Source organism: Lycorma delicatula, chromosome 1, assembly GCF_047948215.1.
Source record: "Lycorma delicatula isolate Av1 chromosome 1, ASM4794821v1, whole genome shotgun sequence".
NCBI classification, from domain to species: Eukaryota; Metazoa; Arthropoda; class Insecta; order Hemiptera; family Fulgoridae; genus Lycorma; species Lycorma delicatula.
Window position 1 is genome coordinate 222,532,973 of NC_134455.1, and position 19,623 is coordinate 222,552,595.

Sequence of the window (19,623 nt, forward strand, 5' to 3'; positions counted from 1 at the left end):
AGAATGAATCAAGAGGATTATTATTAATACTAATGGGTTCTTGATATTGATTTCCAGCTATCAGGTCACAAATCCAGAAAGGTTCCAAATCCAAAAATCTGTACTAGTCACCTAGGATTTTCCAGGAGCCCGAGCTGGTCTAGTGGTTAACTTATCAGTGCAAATCAGCTGATTTCGAAGTTGAGAGTTCTAAGGTTCAAATCCTAGTAGGAGTTACTTCTATATGGATTTTAATACTAGATCATGGATACACCAGTGTTCTTTGGTGATTGGGTTTCAATTAATCTTACATCTCAGGAATGGTCAACCTGAGATTGTACAAGACTGCACTTCATTTACATTCTTACATACCATCCTCATTCATCCTCTGAAGTAATACCTTATGGAGTTCTGGAGGCTAAAAAGAAAAAAAGGACTTCCAGGAGACCACACCAAGTAACATTCACTGAAATGTAACTAATCTGATGGCTCAATTATCTTGCAAGAAGTTATTATTTGAACATCTAATATAAATGAAGAATTATCATAAAAGAATGGTGGGTTCTAAGGAATGAATTAAATAAAACAAAAATACTTAGTTATGTTGATTTATTTTTAAAATTCTCAATCTCAAATAGTTTTGTTACATAATCAATAAATCTCAATATGTGCGCCCTTTGTTGTTTGGCAAAGGTCCAATTAATATTTAGTTTCTGTTCAAATACAATGTAACTGATATGATTATAAATGCTTTCTTAAGTATTTCCTTTAAGTGATTCAGGACACATAATTTTTGTGAGTAAACAATGTTTTTAATGTATCCCCATGAGAAAAAACCACAAGGGATTAGATCCAAAATTCTTGGAGGCCAGAATATAGAGTCTTTTCAGCATATCTACACACATATCTGCAAATTTTTTATACCAACTCTGGTTAATGAGTGCATTAAAGTGTTGGAATGCACCACTTTGTTGAAAATAAATTCAGTATATATTTTTGAGTTCATCTAGTTGATGAAAGCAATAGTTATTTAACAAACAAAGATAAATAGTTTCATTAATAGTCTTTACAGCAAAGAAAAATAGCCTGAATACACAATTTTACATTAAACTGCACAAGAAATATTAGCATATACATTTAGATGTATCACGTGCATTTTCAAAAAATTCATGTTGGTTTTCAGTTCCTATATTCATAATTTTTTGTATTAAAACATCCATTAAGGTGAAAAGTAACTTGAACCTCAAAAATAACATCATTAAAAACTGATTTGTTTTCACTAATTTTGATAAAATTTCAAAAGTAATCTGGAGATGAAATTCTGTAGCAGGTAGTTTATTTCTTGTAGTAGCTGAATTTTATATGCTTATAATGCCAAACTTTTAATGTAACTTTATAAATTGTTGTTTTGAAATTATACCTCGAGACTGACAAGCAATGAATTATAAGGATTACTAATGGTAGATTAATTCCTTACATTTTTTCTTCTACTGTTGGCCGTCCAGGTGATTTCTGTTTGAAAACAGAAATCTTATTTCTTTGAACTGACTGAATCAGAGTCCTACATTGTGAACAGAAAAAATATTAAAGAAAGAAACACAGCTCAGCAACAATACAGAGACTGATAAAATTGTTAAAATGGATGTTACATAAACTTTTCTGGTGGAGACTTCAGACCTACATAATTTCTTAAAATGTTACTAATGCCTTGATCTTTTTTGTCTGTTTAGCCTCCACAACCACCGTAAGGTATTATTTCAGAGGATGATTGAGGATGATATGTATGAATGTAAATGAAGTGTAGTCTTATACAGTCTCAGGTCAACCATTGCTGAGATGTGTGCTTAATTGAAACCCAACCACCAAATAACAGCGGTACCCATGATCTAGTATTCAAATCTGTAAAAAGTAATTGCCTTTATTAGGATTTGAATGTTTTCAACTGTTGATTTGCAATGACATGTTCACCACTAGACAAACCCAGTGGATTACTATTAATACCTTGATCTGAGCAAGTGAAACCCCACCATTTTAAGATGATTCCCTATACTGCAACACATACCCATCTAGCATGCTGAGATACCATAGACACAAAAGGAAGTTAGTATTGAACTATGTTGTCAAAACTTACATGAGAATTCTTTTCCAATCGTCTTTGTACCAGAAATAAATTTTTACTGTGTTTCTTGAGTTTAACACAAAGATTTTTACCAGAATACATGTCCTGTTAGTGATAAAGACAATATACTTATGATTACGTTCAAATCAGAAAGATAAAACAAACAGATATTGGCAATTTTAACTAAATAAAACCAATCAAACCCACTGGTAGGCTGGCTGGGAAGGAATATACCTCTGCCCCATATTCATAAAGTATAATTACTAAATAGTCCTAAAAAAACATTTTATTATCAATCATTATTCCAACAGAAAGTTTTTTCTGTTTTTTTTTTGAGAATGGAATCATGAAGTAACTCAGCTAACAAATAATTTTTCCTAAATCCAACTACAAAATTAAATCCTGAAGTAAATTATCTGAATAGTATTTATTTATCTGAATAGTATTTATCACTACGTATATAGTATTTATCACTGTTGTGTAAATTTCTGTCACTGAGCCAGTTATCTTCTAATTATATAATGAATATCTTACAACAAGATTTATTCATTTAAAATTAATCATGAAATACAATTACAATACCAAACTACCCAAGATAGAGGAAATAGATATATCAGATTCTCAAAGAAAATAAATAAATTATGCATTATTCGATATTCATTATCACATACAGAATAACTTTATATTGCATAATCAAATAATTAATCATAAATATTGATTTACTATTCACGTACTGAAAGATAATTTGTAATGACAAATGCCTTTTACTGTGAAGAGAATGTTTGAAAGAGAGTTGTGGTAGCTATTTTAGCATTTTATAATATTATTTTGGTGTTAATATTTTCTAATATTGTTTTAAAAAAATAGCAAATGGTATTTTAATATTTTATAGTTACACTGTTTATTTTTTCTAAAATATTGTAAAACATAATCTTTCTATCAATCACTTATAATAAAAAAAGTATATTTATAATAACTGATTTTACAATTTTCCATTTGAAATTAAATTCATACGCATATGTGCTGCAATTATATTTATTTGAGCACATATGTGTGTGTGTGTGTGTGTGTGTGTGTGTGTGCATAATTTTGTCAATTTTTTGGTGGAATTGGCACTGCTATGTCTGGACCATGAGGAACCAGGCTTAAAGCGGATGGCATATTTCGATAGACGATTCTTTTTTTATTCTTCAAATTGAGACCGTGAACACCAGTTGAACAAAAGTAACAATCATTGGTGTGATTTTGTGGCTCTCGCCACAGCATTGAAACTCCATATCTGAACACTTCTTGTTCATCTTTTGACCGCCATCTAAGTCCTTCAACACATATGTAGCAAACAGAGTGGGGTGCAAATTTTGAATTGATCTCCTATTTTCACTTCTAAATACGTGAGGTGCACTTGTTGAACAAAACTTGTTATATTTATTTTTTTCCTTTCTACCATTAATTCATCACAAATGTCACAAAAAGAATCTGCAGAATATTTGTAGCCTCTTGAAGCCATTTTGAAAATGGAAAGTTTGCTTTATGGCCTGAAAATATATTTTCCACCGACAAAATTGCATTTGATAATGGAGGACAGAAAAACTTGATTTTCGCACACTGATAGTTGAAACACCACTGATAGTAGTTGGGGCATGAGTGGTGCAGGTAGCTGCCAATAAACAAATTACATCTTGTTAAGTCTTGTCACAACCTGTCAGCCAAACTCTCCCACTGTCTCGTCATCTTCAACCCAAACTTCCCCTTCAGATCATTCAAGGTTTAGCTATAAGCCAAAAAAGTTAATATATTATAATAATCTAATATAAAAAAAAAAAAAAAAAAAAAAAAAAACATTTTATGTCATAACATTTTGTGTATAATTATAGCCATATTCTCAACAAAAATAATAAATATAGACGAATGACTAATTTCCTAAATAATAAATATCACATTTTCACAATTTTTCAAGTTTTTATAACTTTTGAAATTTGCAATTTGTGAAAATTCCTGACATGATGGGAAAAAATGAAGGTTATTTTCAGATTCAGCGCTAAGAAATACATAGGACTCAATTACAAAAGTTAGAAAACATTCCACAATCCAAATTTTGCAGACTTGTGGTATTATGCTTAGTGTGCAGCCACTTACAAGAAACAAAAACCACAAGTCAATCCTCAGGCAGCCTGTTCCTAAGAGATACTAGCAATGCATTGACTCTTCAGTCTCAGCATCCTCAATATAGAGAACTCAGCACTGCCAGACCAGCAACCACAGAAAAAGTAATAGAAAATAATGAGTGTGAGAAAGTATAATCTGCTCATTAGGATAGTTTAATTACATACCAAGGACCAATAATTAGCATGAAATACATAATCAAGTGGCATAATCTCAATCCTCACTGAAATCACCATTGATTGTATAGTAGCTACCATACAAAAGTAAGCTAATCATATGAAAATTGTTAAGGTAAATAATAAAAACTATTTCTTCTTTTGGTCATGCATAATTAATTATGTTTAGAATGTTTATGTTCCTATACCATCTGTATTGCCAGTAAGCAAGTTTCTTTTACCTCTGTGTGCCAATCTAAGCATACTCTACAATGGCCGTACTGATTAACTTCCTAGGTCTAAGATTAGCATTACCACTACACTGGTGTTGGTCAACACATTTATAAAATTTACAAACCTCTTTTATCAGTACCTCAAAAGAAATTAAATAAAACCAACAAAAATATTTTTATGAAGCATATATAATTTAAAAGACAATTTATTAGATTTACATAAATTTTTCAAAAGTTATAACACATTCTATCATGCAAATCACTACATTCATTTTAGTTAAACAATCAGAAATGTGAAATTGTAAGTTATTTATCGTTGTTCTTATAAAGACTGTTATTTTCAGCATAGGTCGAATGATTATAACAAAACAACCATACATATTTGATCCAAATGGGGATGGTGACAGACAGATTATTACTGAAGAATACAAGCCTAGTGAAGGTAATTACTTTTAATACTTTTTTTATGTCCATATGCATATAATAAATCTTAAAAAACTGCCAAGCAACTTTCTTTCTTTTTAGTTTGAAAAATAATAATAACTTACCACTTGATACAATCTCCAGCCAGTTCTCTCTATATTTAAGCTAAATCAGTTTTCACCTCTATTTAACACTCTGCTAGTCAAAATGTACTTTAAATGTAAATAATCTCTACATTTCTAGCTGTATATCTTATGAAGAACTAGTTAGAAATACTAAGCCGATTAATTATGATAAATTTTCACAGCAATAGTAGTAATGGTGTACTTCACCATTATTGCATTAATTTAATTTGTTTGATTCATGGCCTACTATTCTTTTTCAGCTTACACTGTCCATGAAAGCTCACTGCATTAAGCTCACTAAATCCACTCCATTAAAAAGTAAATTTTTTTGGAGTTAAAATACAAAATGAACAAAATTTCAAAGAGATAAGCAATTTTAATCAACAAAATTTGAATTCTTTGATATTTAAAATAGAATACACAAGTTTTGGTGATGATTCATGAACTAATTATTAATTGTATTATTAATTGTTATTTTAATAACAGGTTTTTTACATCTAATTCCTTTCTGCTATGTGTATACATTAAGGAATTTTTATATTTCAGAAGTTCAGAATATTTTTGCTATTTATTCAATAATAATAATATGTTGCTATTTACTGAATAATAATCAAGTTATCTACAAACATACATGAGGTATATGCCTGAATGAGAGTACACAATTATAATTGTCAAGAAAAAAAATCTATACAAGTATATAAGCAGGCCACACAATGAAGTAAAAAGTTTTTTTAAAAACAATTCTTTACATACAATTTTTTGCACACAATTCTTTAGTGCAAATATTTAGAAATTTGATACATGATTTGTTTTACAACTTGTTCTTTTTTTAATCTTTTCAAGTAGAATTACCATTATGAGTTGTTTTAGAACTTTATAGGTATTAATAAAGCAAAGAGGCATCCCATTTTTTAAATATTTCACATTTAAAACCATGCACTGGTATAATTTTCAGTACAAAATAATATCAGTTGTAGTTCTTAAATCAACTGTGTCTTTCAGTGAAATTCTGAACAATATAAATGCAATTTTAATATCTAAGTAAATATCTGTAATTAAATAAAACTAAAATTAAAAAATTGACATATTGCATGACCCAAAAGAATAAAATTAATTAATTTTGCTGAAAAAGACATTAAATTTTTGTAATGTAAAAGAGTATCAACTACCTTATAGGTTGTGGCCAATTCATCTGAAACATGAGTTTAGCATTTTACGCCTCATATAAGAATTTTAAAAATTCAAAAAAATAATTTAACAAGAACTATTATTATCAATAAAAATACATACTTATGAAACAGTTTCCTGCCTTCATCTGTCTCCTACATTCTTCAATAATTAATCCATTAGTAATTAAAATATTCTGATACTTTTTGAACTCTCTGTACTTTTCATAAAGTAATTCTTTGTTGATAAAAACAAAATATACAAATACAAACACTCTTGGAAATAATGTTCCACTGATCAAACCAGAAAAGTCTAGTTGTTCACAGTTAGACTGTGAAAAATCTGGTTATACATATTTACTTTTTTTTAATTAATTATTTTCACCAACTGATTTTTTTGTTAACTCAAGTATTATGAGTTAAAAAATATAAAAATTATTATTTTTTTTTAATGTTTGATTTTGTTTATTTTTAAATTTACAATTATTTATGACCATTTTTACTCTATTTATAACCATTTTTGGTTGTTAGGTGTTCATTAAAATAAAGTTGTTCATTTAATTCTTATCTATACAGTTTAGGATTTTATTAACAATATTAATAACTTCCTACTGTTTTGGTGATATGAATTTATTATTAATTTTTATTGACAACATTGGATATTGAACAATTAGATATTAGATAGATATTCAGATTAAATTATTTTTTTTTTTATGTTGACATCTAAAAATTATGCTACTTTAAGATCTATTTTTAAAGTCCATTCAATATTTGTATGTAGTTTATTTGTTTTTTTTAAATAGTATATTATGTTCACTCCATTGACTTTCTTATTGTATTTATACCAGAAATTCATCAATATAGATAATCTATAATTTTATTTTATGAATTTTTAAAACATTGGGTGAGGTATTTAAAAGTATTTAAAACTGCCAACCACTTATAGGAAAAATTATTTCAGACCTTATGTTACCCAAAGTTGGCATAGCCCAGTGTTCAACCTTTTTTACTTTTTAACTAATTATCACTAGTTAAATCAAAAATAATTTGATTTTTGCAGTGAAAGTCATATTATTTCATTGCTTTAATTCAATTCTATAGAATTGAACACAGTTTTAGGCTTTAAATTAAATTTTATTTTTAAGTGGAGAGAAATATAGAGAGTTTATAATATAAGAAAGATCAAGAAGCAATTTTTCTCTTAAAAATTTAAAAGTTCAAAAAGTGTAAAAGCTGAAAGATTGCCATGTTTATACATTTTTCATTTATTTATTTTTTTTTTTTTTTATTAAATCTTTACAGTTTTTTAAAGTATAAGTTCTACATTACATTTATTTTTTAAATAATTTTTTCATAGTTTTATTATTTTACAAATGAATCTTTACTTGAATATGTATGTGAAACATTTACTTTCCTTTATTTGACTTTTTTATAATTTAAAATTGTTTTTAAAGTATATTTTTAAATATTTATATTTTTTTATTTCTGAAATATTTTGCAATATCAAATTTATTTTTGTTTAAAATAAAATCATTTCAGTATAAGCAACTTTTATATATTAATAACTTGTTACAAATTTCCAGGAACTCCTGTAGAGAGACTGAGTCTTTACAATGGAATAAGAGGAACTACAAGAGCAAAACGATTTTATGAACTTCCTGATGCCGCTGAAAGTGATGTAACATTTGAACTTGTAGATATCACTAAAATTAATATTGGAGATAACTTCAGTATAATTGTTAAATTGAACGTAAGAAAAATAAAATTCCAACTTACCTGACAAAAACTTTTAAACTATTAGTTGAAAGATGCATTGCTATATATATATATTTTTTTTTTTTTTTTTTAATTATGAAGTAATCTTATTTCATAACAACCAACTTCTTCTCTTTCTACTAACTTATCTTGCATTATTAAAACAAATATTTACTTATGTGAGTATTTATTCTTTCTGAGATTAGACAGCTGTTTATCAATATATTATTATTACTATTAGACTGAATAAATATTGAAAATAGATTTTCAATTAATGTATAAGTACAGAATATTCAGTGGAAAAAATTTGCATATTTACAGTAGTACAATTTTTTCGTTATTACTTTCTTTAGTCTTCATTAATTACATCTGAAATTGAATCCATCAGTAGAACTTAAATAAAATTAATAACATGGACATTCACTCCATTTACATACTCACTTTGAAAAATGTCCATCATATTTTGAATTTTAAAAGAATATCCTGTAACTGAGTCAGTGGATCCTAAGGTTAACGAAGCAGTAAAAAAATCCAAGAGTACTTTTGTCATAAGTTTGCTTCTATCTTAGGCCTATCCAACTGTTTTCCTGAAATAATCATCAAAATATAGTTTCATATTCACATATTAATTATTGTGTGAAATCGTCAACTCCTATAATTTTTTCCAAAGTATGATTTTTTACAATTTTTCTTGAAATAATCAAAATGTAGTTTCATTTCAACATATTAATAATTTTGTTCAATCTTCTGATATTGTGTGTAACTTACTTAATTTATTTTCTTATATTTTTTCCAAAGTATTTTTTTCTACAATTTACAGCCATATCACAAAAAAATTGCTACACATAGCTTTGTTAGAAAAAATGCATATAAAAAATAATTGAAATCAATATTATTTTGAATATGATGCATTATCATGTTTTGATTTTTATCACAGCCATATAAAATAAAACGAAATAAGAAACATAGATAGATATACTATATGTCTGTACATAACTCACAAATAACAAACTCAAACATGGAAGTTCTTCAAGAAAAAATATATCAAGTAGTTTAAGACTACTTGTTTCAGTTAGTACACAGAATGAAACAAGGAACTGGTGTTGATTTATTGAACCAGATACATAATTCCCAATTAGCCTCATAAGGCAAGATTCCCAATTATGATGAAACATTGATAAAATATTACTAGAATCTGGCAACTGGGTGTGTTAGAATCTCTTCATTACAAAGCCTTTATGCAGAAAATTTGATTCTCTTCAGACTTCATTGTAAAAAAAAATTAATTAAATTTTGTTACCAAACATTTGTGACTGAATGTTTATATAATATTTTAAAAGTTCATTAAATATTTAATCATTGTTTGTGCTAATTATCAAAAATATTACAGAATACATCAAATGAAGTTCGTAATATTCAAGTAGCATTATCTACTGGAAGTGTTTTCTATACTGGAGTTAAAGCTCATCAAATTAAAAAAGCATCTGATTCATTTAAGATGCAGCCAAATTCAAGTAAGTATTTTGAGTATACATGTTTTGTTATCAGTTGTTTTAAAATAAATGTAATGGTTGTAATGGACATTAATTAAACTGTAAACATAAGGAAAAATTACTTATTTTAAATAGGTAGCTATGGTACATCAAGATTGGACAGTTGGTTAAAACAATTAATTTTTCAGACATAAAAAACAAACAGATTTTCAAAACTATTATGTATCACTTAAAATTGCTGTGATTAATACATCAAGAGAGGATTTTTTTAATGCAAGTTACAATTTCTGCACAAAAAAAGCTACTAAAAAAACTAATTAGAAACAAATTCTTAAAAAAAAAAGAATGATTCAGTGACCTGGAATAGTTCAAGAGGAAGAACCTGTCAATTCTTAGTTTAAAACACAGCTTTAATAAATTAATGGTTTTATTTTCCTTTATTTTCATAAAAAACTTCTTTGAAAAACCATTTCAAACAAAAGTCATGACATTTGTGAATCACATAATATTTAGACATTGTTAAAGATATAATCTGGATCTATACAACCAAAATTTCATAACCAATTCATCTGGAAATAATATTTAAGATAATGAATACTGTCATTTCCATTGTATGGGAAACAGAAAATTGTTCTAATCAAGCACTTGCTTGTTTTTAAAATTTAATTTTTTTTTAAAAAGTGGGCAAGATAATATTAAATAGCATTACAATTACAATATAGAAATCACATGTTGACGCGTTTCATATATATTCCATTTTCAAAACTTGCTGTACTCAAAATTTATTGCTAAAGAGTACAGCAAGTTTTGTGAATGGAATTTATCCGAAACACGTCAGTATGTTTTTTTAACTAATTGCAATGGTTAAAATGATGAAGTAATTTAATTACATCAAATGATTTAGTAGGCAAAGCTAAAGAACATAGATAATTGTACTCAATATAAAATTTATGACAATCTTAGCAGAAAAAAAAGTATATATATAAATTAATAACTACAATGTAGAACCCACTAAATTAAATTAAATGTATAATATAAAACCAAGTTTAAATAATACAAATTAAATATAAAAATTTCTAATCAAAAGAGTACCATCAGAAATCATTAGAGGTTATCTTCGTGTTCTTTAATGATAAATATTTAATCCTAACTCTTTCTATAATTTTTTAATGCTGATTAGTAAAATGAGTAAAATAAAATTGACTGAAATGAAGTTTCAATAGTTAGGTTTTTTAATTTTTGCATCCTGCTCTTTATGTAATTGGGTAGGTATTTATGTGATTGTCTGAAACAGAGAAGGCATACATCATATTCAGACAAAACTGTCACCATATTTCACCAAATATGTTCTGGTGAAATATGTTGTATGCATACTGAAAAGCCAATGGAGACAGCTTGAGAGAAAGCAAGAGATAATGCATTGGCAGAGAAAATCTAAACAGTACATAACTTCAGAAGACGACTAAACGGTACTAGCAGAGTTCAAATAAGAACTGCGTGTCATGATAGAGGAAAGTATAAAAAAAAGGAGAAAGAGTTTGGAATAAATATAATTAATAGCAAATTAAAGTGACAAGTCCTTTATTCAGGTGAGTTGAGTAAAATGTGTAATTTTACAAAGAAAAGAAAGCTGGAAAAGGTACATAGGTTGAAGTATATGGGAAATTTTGTGACTAAATGAAAGCTGCAAAATGAAGTAAAACAGAAACTTATAGAAAAGTGAGTTTTTGGAAAGGTGAAAGGATTGTTAATAGCTATCAGAATATTAGCAGAATTGAGAAGAGGTTGTTAACTAATTATCTGACTTAAAAATACATATTCTAAGAACTTGATAGGATTGAGGTTATATATCTGAAATGTGAGCAGCTGAGAAGGAAAAATACTTAAGGCTTTGAAATGTAGCTATGAAGAATAATAAAACAATTGAAATAGAAATTCTAAATAAGGGAGTATTGTGATTGTAAAAGTGGAAATTAAGGAAAAGGATGAAATTATTTGTACTATCCACTGTAAACTGAGGAACTAACCACTGAATGAATTATGGAAGTAAGAGAAGAAGATAGAAGAGGATTTAGAATATTAACAGATAACAAAATTGGAAGAAGTTTTTAAATTATGGATGATACTCATAACAAGAAGATGGGAAGGAATGAGTGCAGAGTTTTCAGTTGATATTTACAAGACAGATTTGTAGAAAATCATCTCATCTTAAAAGTCTAATCAAATTTCAAATCTCAAAAAGTTCTAATCAAATGATCACTCACCTGACTACAACAGGTTACATGCTATTTTTATTTTTATATATTTTTTTAACACATATTTAAACTGATTTGCTGTAGTGAGCTATGCAAATTAAATGTATGGTAAATTCTTTGCAGAGAATTTATTTATCATTATAAATTGGACTTTACATGTAACTCAAATGTTGGTAAGATTTTTATCCAATCTTTTTGTTTTTTGTTTTTTTAGAAGAACAATTAAAACTTAATGTCACAGCGGAAGAATATTTGGATAAGTTAGTCGAATACTGTTTGTTAAAAATGTATGTTATTGCAACAGTGCACGAGACAAAGCAAACATGGGCTGGAGAAGATGACTTCCAAGTAATTGTCCCAAATATACTTATCACTGTAAGTGAGACAAATTTTAATAAATTATAATAATTAAGAAAACCTAAAAAATAAAAAATGCAATCCAAACCAACTTCAAACCTTGATAAAATAGATTGTAAAATAAGAAAGTTTTTCTTTAAAACTGCAATATAATTTTTCCTAATGAACAGTGGATATATAAAGCCACAATATCTACAATGTTAGGAATCGACATAGGGAAAATTTGCTGATCCCACTCACTGTGTGTCTGTATGCGTGTGTGTTCAACTTAGCTTATCACCGGAATGTACCGATCACGTTAAATCCCGGATTCATTAGTACATGTCTCGTGTTTTTCATATTGTTAAATTATATATCGATATATGTACGAAATATATATTAATATTTTTTTATGCGATTGTTTTTCTTCATGAAGTCAATTATTTATGTTACGATTCAGGTTTCATTTCCTGCTTTTTTTATTTGTAAAAATAAAAAACTCTTTCTTTTACTCTTTGTAAACTCTCAATTTTTGTTCTCTTATTAAATGAATCTGTCTTAAGCTCTATTGTTAGTCAGTCTTGTAATAATTATAAAATAAATTTTACTACGTAATTCATTCATTAAATATCGTAGCATATCTTAAAACACAACTATTTTCAATAAATAAAAATTTTCAGTATAAATAAATCTATACTGAAAATACTACCGATTATCCATTTAGAATCGTATTATTTTTTTGCCTTGTAGTTTTCTTTTGTTTTTTTGTTTTTTTCAACTTCCGGGACCGCCGTTATATAATGCGTCAGAGGATAAGATGGATGATTTGTAGAGTGTGTGAAAATGCGGTGGCTGACCGGAATTCGAACCCGGGACCTCCGGATGAAAGACTACGACGCTACCACTCGCGCCACGAAGGCCGGCCAGCATTGTATTACAATGGCCTAAACATACATATAGGCAAAACACGTGGGTCAAATCATATGGTAAACAATAAAGTTCAAAATTAGAAGAATTTTTAATCCTATATATCCTTAGTGATTTATAGATTTTGAAGTCAACATCTCTTTTGTTATTGTGTCAAGGAAGGTTACTTTCGTATTACGATAATTTGTTTCGTAAATTGAATATATTATATAAATAATAAATTAATTTATATTTAAGCCTACAACTCGAATTGAGTGAATTTGAAAATTGATATTATAGATCTTGATTAAAATGTGGAGTGTGCAATCTTTAAAAGATGAACCGATATAAACCAAACTTAATCGGGAAGATTTGCAGATATTTTTTCGCTTTTCCTCGATTAATTTTCTTCATTAAAAAAAACCAAAAAAAAAAACCTTTTTACACACAAGCTAATCAATTTTGGACAACTAACAATAAATAGTATTCCGAGACGCCACCCGCCAGGCCTAGCGCGGAGGCGTGCCGTAGGCGCTCCCCGCAGCTAGTAATGTTAATAAACAAGTACAATATCTTTCAATTGAACGCAAGTAGAATAAAAATTGACTTTTGTAAAATAATTTTTTTTACCAAAAGTCTTTCATAATTTCTTCTCTAATTTATTTCTGCTCTTTTTTTTTTAGTTTACGTAATTACAGGTTGACTCAGAAATTTCGAGATAAAATTTAATTATTTCTTCTGACCTTGCTTGCACTGAAGTTGTGTGCTTTATCCTTATTTATTCATTTATAATATTTTGCAATATATAATTTCACTGGTTGCTTTAACTCCTAATCATTGTTGTCTAGATTGTTGAATTTTTTAAGATCCTCACACATCTTTTTACACACCAGATCCATCAATCTCAGTTCATTTTCCTTTCTGATAACTAAACTTCTGACTGAACTGTAAGACAATAAAATATGTTAAACTAAGATGTAACAAAATATTCCACCAGATTCTACAGCAACCATTTAATTTTTTCACACAATATTTACCAAAATTTTCAGAAAGTAAATTAAGTTAATATTTACAGCTTCTTATATTAATATTCATGACTGAAACTAACAATACTGTTCGATCATTGAAACCTTTACCTCTTTTTTATTATCAAATTTTTACCGTGCAATTCCTAGACAGACTAAAATAATTACATTCCATTAATTTACTACTTTTTACGTTTTTTATATAAATATTTGAGGATTTTACTTATTAAGTGTTCAAAACCTATCAGACCAAAAATTTATTATTTCTTAATTATTTATTTTAATTACAATTATGAATTATCTTTTGCTTTGGTAATACTTATACACTTAATGTTTTAGATCAACAAAAGAATAATATTTAACCTGGGAGAATGTGTGTGCCTCTGACTTCCTGTAGAAAATACCTACAGTCTTTTACACCAGTTACCATTTTTTTTTTTTTGCAAATGCTTTTCCTTGTGACTATAATTTTGTTTTTTTTTTGTGCATTGTCTTTCAAATGAATATTATTTGTTATAATATTCTTAACTATCTTTAATCATCTTTTGTGACATTTATAGTTATTAGATCTATAGGTGCAATATATACTTTTCTCAGAAATATCTATATAAAATTGATCCCTTAAAATAGTCTAATTTTAAGCAACACTATTTATTACTCGTCATGGTTTAGAAACCTGTTTCTAAACGTTCAATCAGAGTGTGGGTGGATTGCTGGACTAGCAACTTCTTCTACCTGTGACATCTTGTCCAGATAAACTATCACTTCCACTGAGCTATTAGCAGTGCACACTACTTCAGACACCACAGATAGAACTACCACATATCTATGTGTTTATAATTCCTAAACTTTGACAAGTAATATCTCAGTTTTAAAAAAAATTAACTATTAAGTTGGAAAACTACCTACAAGGATTGTTTGGGATGTTTTGATAATTAGCTTATACTAAAAAAAAAAATACTCAACACACATTAACTAAAATCAACTGATAAATACTTATGAAACTAAAGTCGACTATTAACATCAGAAAATAAAAACAGGCAAATACTTTTTTTTTAAAAACAAGTCAGTGAAAAATTAATATTTAATAAAAAAAATTACCCTAATTTAACTTTTTTTGAATTCTTATTTCTGGTGGCAAAAATAAATTAGTAGAATTGATGGGAATCATATCAAGAAGCCTAACAATAGTAATTAGATATCAAACTTTGAAAAATTTCTTGCAAAATAAAAGTTGAATTATTTTATACAATAAGAATTTTATATATATACACACAAATAAAACCCATGTATAATTAAAACTGCATTAATTTAAATATCTTTATTTTAATAACAGGTATCAGAAAATGTAGAACTTGGAATTTCTACCACAGCAATATTCCATTTCAAAAACCCATTAAAAAAGAAACTCACTCGCTGTAAATTAACTTATGAAGGAAGTGGATTATCTAAAAGTACATCTGTTGATTACCAGTGAGTAGTTAGATAATTTTTTAATTCCATTTTGTAGAATGTACAAAGATTTATATTTAAAAGCAATGTTAAATGCTTTAACTGAAAAACGATTGTGCAACCTGACATGAGATAAAAATTTCAAGACATGTTCAAGATCCTCAGATTTAGTAAGGAAAGTGATGAGAGAAGTTGTTTCCTATTTTCTTCACAAAGCCAAATGTGCTGTTGGATATTGACATGTCAAGCACACCAAAAAGCAGATGTTTAGCTAACCAAGCAAAGCCTTCACTGTCTTCACCACAGAAACTGACTATTTAATAAAAATCATTACTTTCAGAGAAAGTGTCTGAAATTAGTGCCTTTAACATCATGCATGACAAACACAGCTTTAAAAAAAAAACCGGACAGATAGCAAAAAAGAACTCGCAATGTATATCTACTACAAAAATACATTCTGTTTCATACATTGCCTCTGTACTCAGCAAGAAAGTGATCAAGTATTGTAAGAATTTTAGTACATCAATTTTGGTTAACCATTTACTAATGGAGATTAAGATCCAGCTGATAAGATTGGGAAAGATTTTATAAGTTTCAGAATAATCCTACATAAATAATATTCATGTATTTATTATTTGTAAAGTCCGTTGACTTTGAGAATTTTCAGTTAACTCTACTTATTACTGACAGCGTGATATTTGATCAGCAACATTAGCATTCTTAGCAGTAGTATAAGTTATCAGTCAATAACTAGCTTGATATCCTTCAGTGTTACTATTATCTGTTAAATCCCAAGCTTTAATGTGATCTAGGCCTAGAGTTAAAGAAAATAATGATTATTTCTTTGCTCCAGAAGCTTAACTACTGGATGAACGATGGAAAATTATATGCAGTACTTCTACATTGTCAACAAGATCTTAATTTAAAAATGGTAAATGTTATAAATTTTAATTGATTGTGAATGACTGCACTACTTAATTAGGCTATTGGAGTTGAATTAATAGTTTTAGGTTTTCGTCTCACTTTGAATAGCCTTAAAAAATAATCTACCTCAGATGACATACGTCTAAATTAAAATGTGTCCACCAGTTTAGCTCTGTTTGTTTAGGACATCAATTCTGAATGGGTTATATTTTCAATAAAACTTTAAGATTGATTTAGTTATGACCCCCAATCAAAGTTAGATTATGCAGTATTTTTTAAATTTGTTGAAGGTAGTCAAGCCAACTTGATCAGGCACAGCTTTTTGTTGTTTTCTCACTTGAATTTTACTTTAATAAAATATTAACAACATGGTTAAATCTTCATAAAATTTTGAACTATTTTTGTCCACAATATGAAGCTTTCATTTTTTCTGTTACATAACTTTGCTTATGCCATAGGCTATAAAAATCCTCAATGATTACCATCATTTGACTATTACATCAACCCATCCTTTAAATGAGTAATCAAAATATTTATCACAAAATAAAAAAAGGAAGAAGAAAAAGTATTTACTAAGATTTCTAGGTGGCAATGGTTATAAGGGATGTCATATCCACTAAGTAATATTTTTAGTGTTATTCACATAACTGAAAATGATAGAACTGTACTCATGAAAATTCATATTTCTTAATAACCACATTTATTTAACTTATTTTTTAGTTTATTTAAATGTGTTTTTTCTTCACCACTGATCAATAACCGATTAATTTATTAAAGCATTTTCGGTGATTCAGTTTAAATTAATTTGATTATCAACCAGTTTACTTTAATTATTTTTAATTAATATGTGCAATAATTTTGTTACTCTTTTTTTTGTGTAGATAACACTGTGAGGAACTAAATAATTTATATATTGCATATCCACTTTCCTATTTAAGCTTGATACAAAACAAAACAAAAATAGCTTTATTGTGTTTTTTCTTTGTAAACTTCTAACAGTTTTAGTTTTATGTTTTGTAATATTTTCCAAATTACTTACAAATTACCTGTCTTCCACCATTATTAAATACACATTTTATTATCCAATTAGAACATAGTTGTGGGAGCCAGCTGCAGTATCCCCATCATATATCTAGGCTTCATCTAAGAATGAATTTTGGCATTTGTACCTGATAATATGTTACTCAGTCCATCACATTACTCCTACATGCATGCATTTTTATACATAAATAAATAGTGTATCCAATTATTAATAGACTCAATAAAAGAGCTTACTTGCTTTGGTTCAGAGGTTCAAAATTTGGCATAGTTTCTTCAGAAGAATTAGACATAGGTGGATTCTCCTTTTAGCGATCTGTGTATGAAGTAAATATGTGTCAAACAAAACTAAATAATCATATATTTTCTTATAGCTAATACTTGGCTGGCTAAAAAGATTTCTAACAATAATTATTTTATATCTTAAACAGCACTATTCTCTGATTTGTTTTTAATTTGGCTTCAGAACAGGCACCAAGAACTAAAAATAAAATATAATTGTATAAATTAAAGTCCCATTTAGCAACAATTTTCAAAATTATTTCCAAGTACTTTCGGAGCCATTACTACATCATCAGGGATTTCTTGTAAGATGTTAATTCAAATGTATAATAAAATTTTAATTAAATTAAAATATATTTTTAAATTAATTACATTCATAATAGTCGGTCGTCAAGAAATAAAAAATAATTTGTATGCCAATAAGACTGTACGTTATGTCTGTACGATGTTTACAACTATTATGCTTAGCATAATAGTCTGACTATTATGAACACAACAATTTTTAATTTAAATATTTATTATACATTTGAATTTTGAATTAACATCTTACAAAAAATTCCTGATCATGAAGTAACAGCTCCAAAAGTGTTTGAAAATATATTTTGAAAATTGTTGGTAAGTGGAACTTTAATTTATACAGCTGTATTAATACCAATGGTGCCAAATCCTTAGTAAAGTAAAATATAGCCTCTTTCTCAACCAGCATTGTTTGCATTGGTATTTTCCCCAAAAATTTAGCACTATTACGTATACAATAAAGCTTACTTTGCAATCGAAAATACTAAGATTTGCTCATGATTGTATTTTTATATTGTAAAAGCAAATAAAAAATAATATCTGAAATAGTGTCACAAATTGGAAAAAACAGTGATTCTTTAGTCCTGTTACCCAATTTTAAATGTAATTTAAGAAAGGGAAATTTAGGTGGAATCAAAAGACATATTTGTTACTTACAAAAGAGATTTAATAAAAAGCTATTACTTACATAACTGTTAAACAATATGTTCAAAATGCCCACCCCTTGCGGTTATACACGCACGGACTCTTTTCAGCATATTAACAAAAACCTTTTTAAGAGTTACATTGGAAATATTCATTCATGATTAAGTCTGTAATATTGACTTTAAGTTCATCAATAATATGAGGATTGTTTTTGAAGGCCTCTGACTTAACATAGCCCCACAAAAAGTAGTCAGGAGATGTGAGGTCTGGGACCTTGGAGGCAATAAGCCCTTGCTTATTCGATCATCAAAGAACTCTTGCAAAAAATCCATGGTTTCTTGAGACGTGTGGGATGTAGCGCCATCTTGCTGAAACCAGCAATACTGTTCTTTAGGTTCCAGGAGGGACACAAATTGGCGCACAATATTCCTGTATACTTCACCATTTACTGTCTGTTCGAAGAATATGGGTCCGACTATACGATGATGAAGATATCGCACACCACACACCAATTTTTTCAGGATGCAAAGATTTGTCTTGTAAAGCGTTAGGATTTTCAACCGTCCAAATTCGACAGTTTTGACTGTTCACATAACCATAGAGATGGATCCAAGCTTCATCACTAAAGAAGACTGTTTAAAAATTTGATTCCATCATTTACGAGAGTAGATCTCTGGTAAGATCTACTAATGAGGCTACCTGCAGATCATTCTGGAGTCTTCAGTTTGAAAGACACACAATAAGCTACACAGTTATGATTTTGTCAGAGAAGGTAAAACCTCTGAACCCCTATAAAGAACAAATATAATATTAGGTGAGAAATGGGTTAACTTTTTATCTAACCAAATTAAA

The 19,623-nt window shown here is 28.0% G+C and overlaps 1 protein-coding gene and 1 long non-coding RNA gene across 3 annotated transcripts in view; one reads left to right on the top strand and one right to left on the bottom strand.

The window, feature by feature from the left end:
- The window catches only part of LOC142328982 (hemocyte protein-glutamine gamma-glutamyltransferase-like), a 55,564-nt gene that overhangs the window by 35,138 nt on the left and 803 nt on the right, over nucleotides 1-19,623 (top strand). The window contains exons 9-13 of one of the 2 annotated variants that reach the window (XM_075373211.1): nucleotides 4,994-5,091; nucleotides 7,947-8,113; nucleotides 9,509-9,632; nucleotides 12,081-12,241; nucleotides 15,470-15,606. In XM_075373211.1, the coding sequence (XP_075229326.1) occupies nucleotides 4,994-5,091; nucleotides 7,947-8,113; nucleotides 9,509-9,632; nucleotides 12,081-12,241; nucleotides 15,470-15,606 (687 nt within the window). The remainder of the gene's footprint in view (nucleotides 1-4,993; nucleotides 5,092-7,946; nucleotides 8,114-9,508; nucleotides 9,633-12,080; nucleotides 12,242-15,469; nucleotides 15,607-19,623) is intronic. The other variant, XM_075373218.1, reaches the window with a different exon arrangement.
- Nucleotides 597-17,645, bottom strand: LOC142328995 (uncharacterized). The gene is made up of 3 exons (XR_012757400.1): nucleotides 17,549-17,645; nucleotides 8,560-8,705; nucleotides 597-1,540 (listed from the first exon to the last, which is right to left on the bottom strand). It is a non-coding gene; the product is annotated as an uncharacterized LOC142328995 (long non-coding RNA).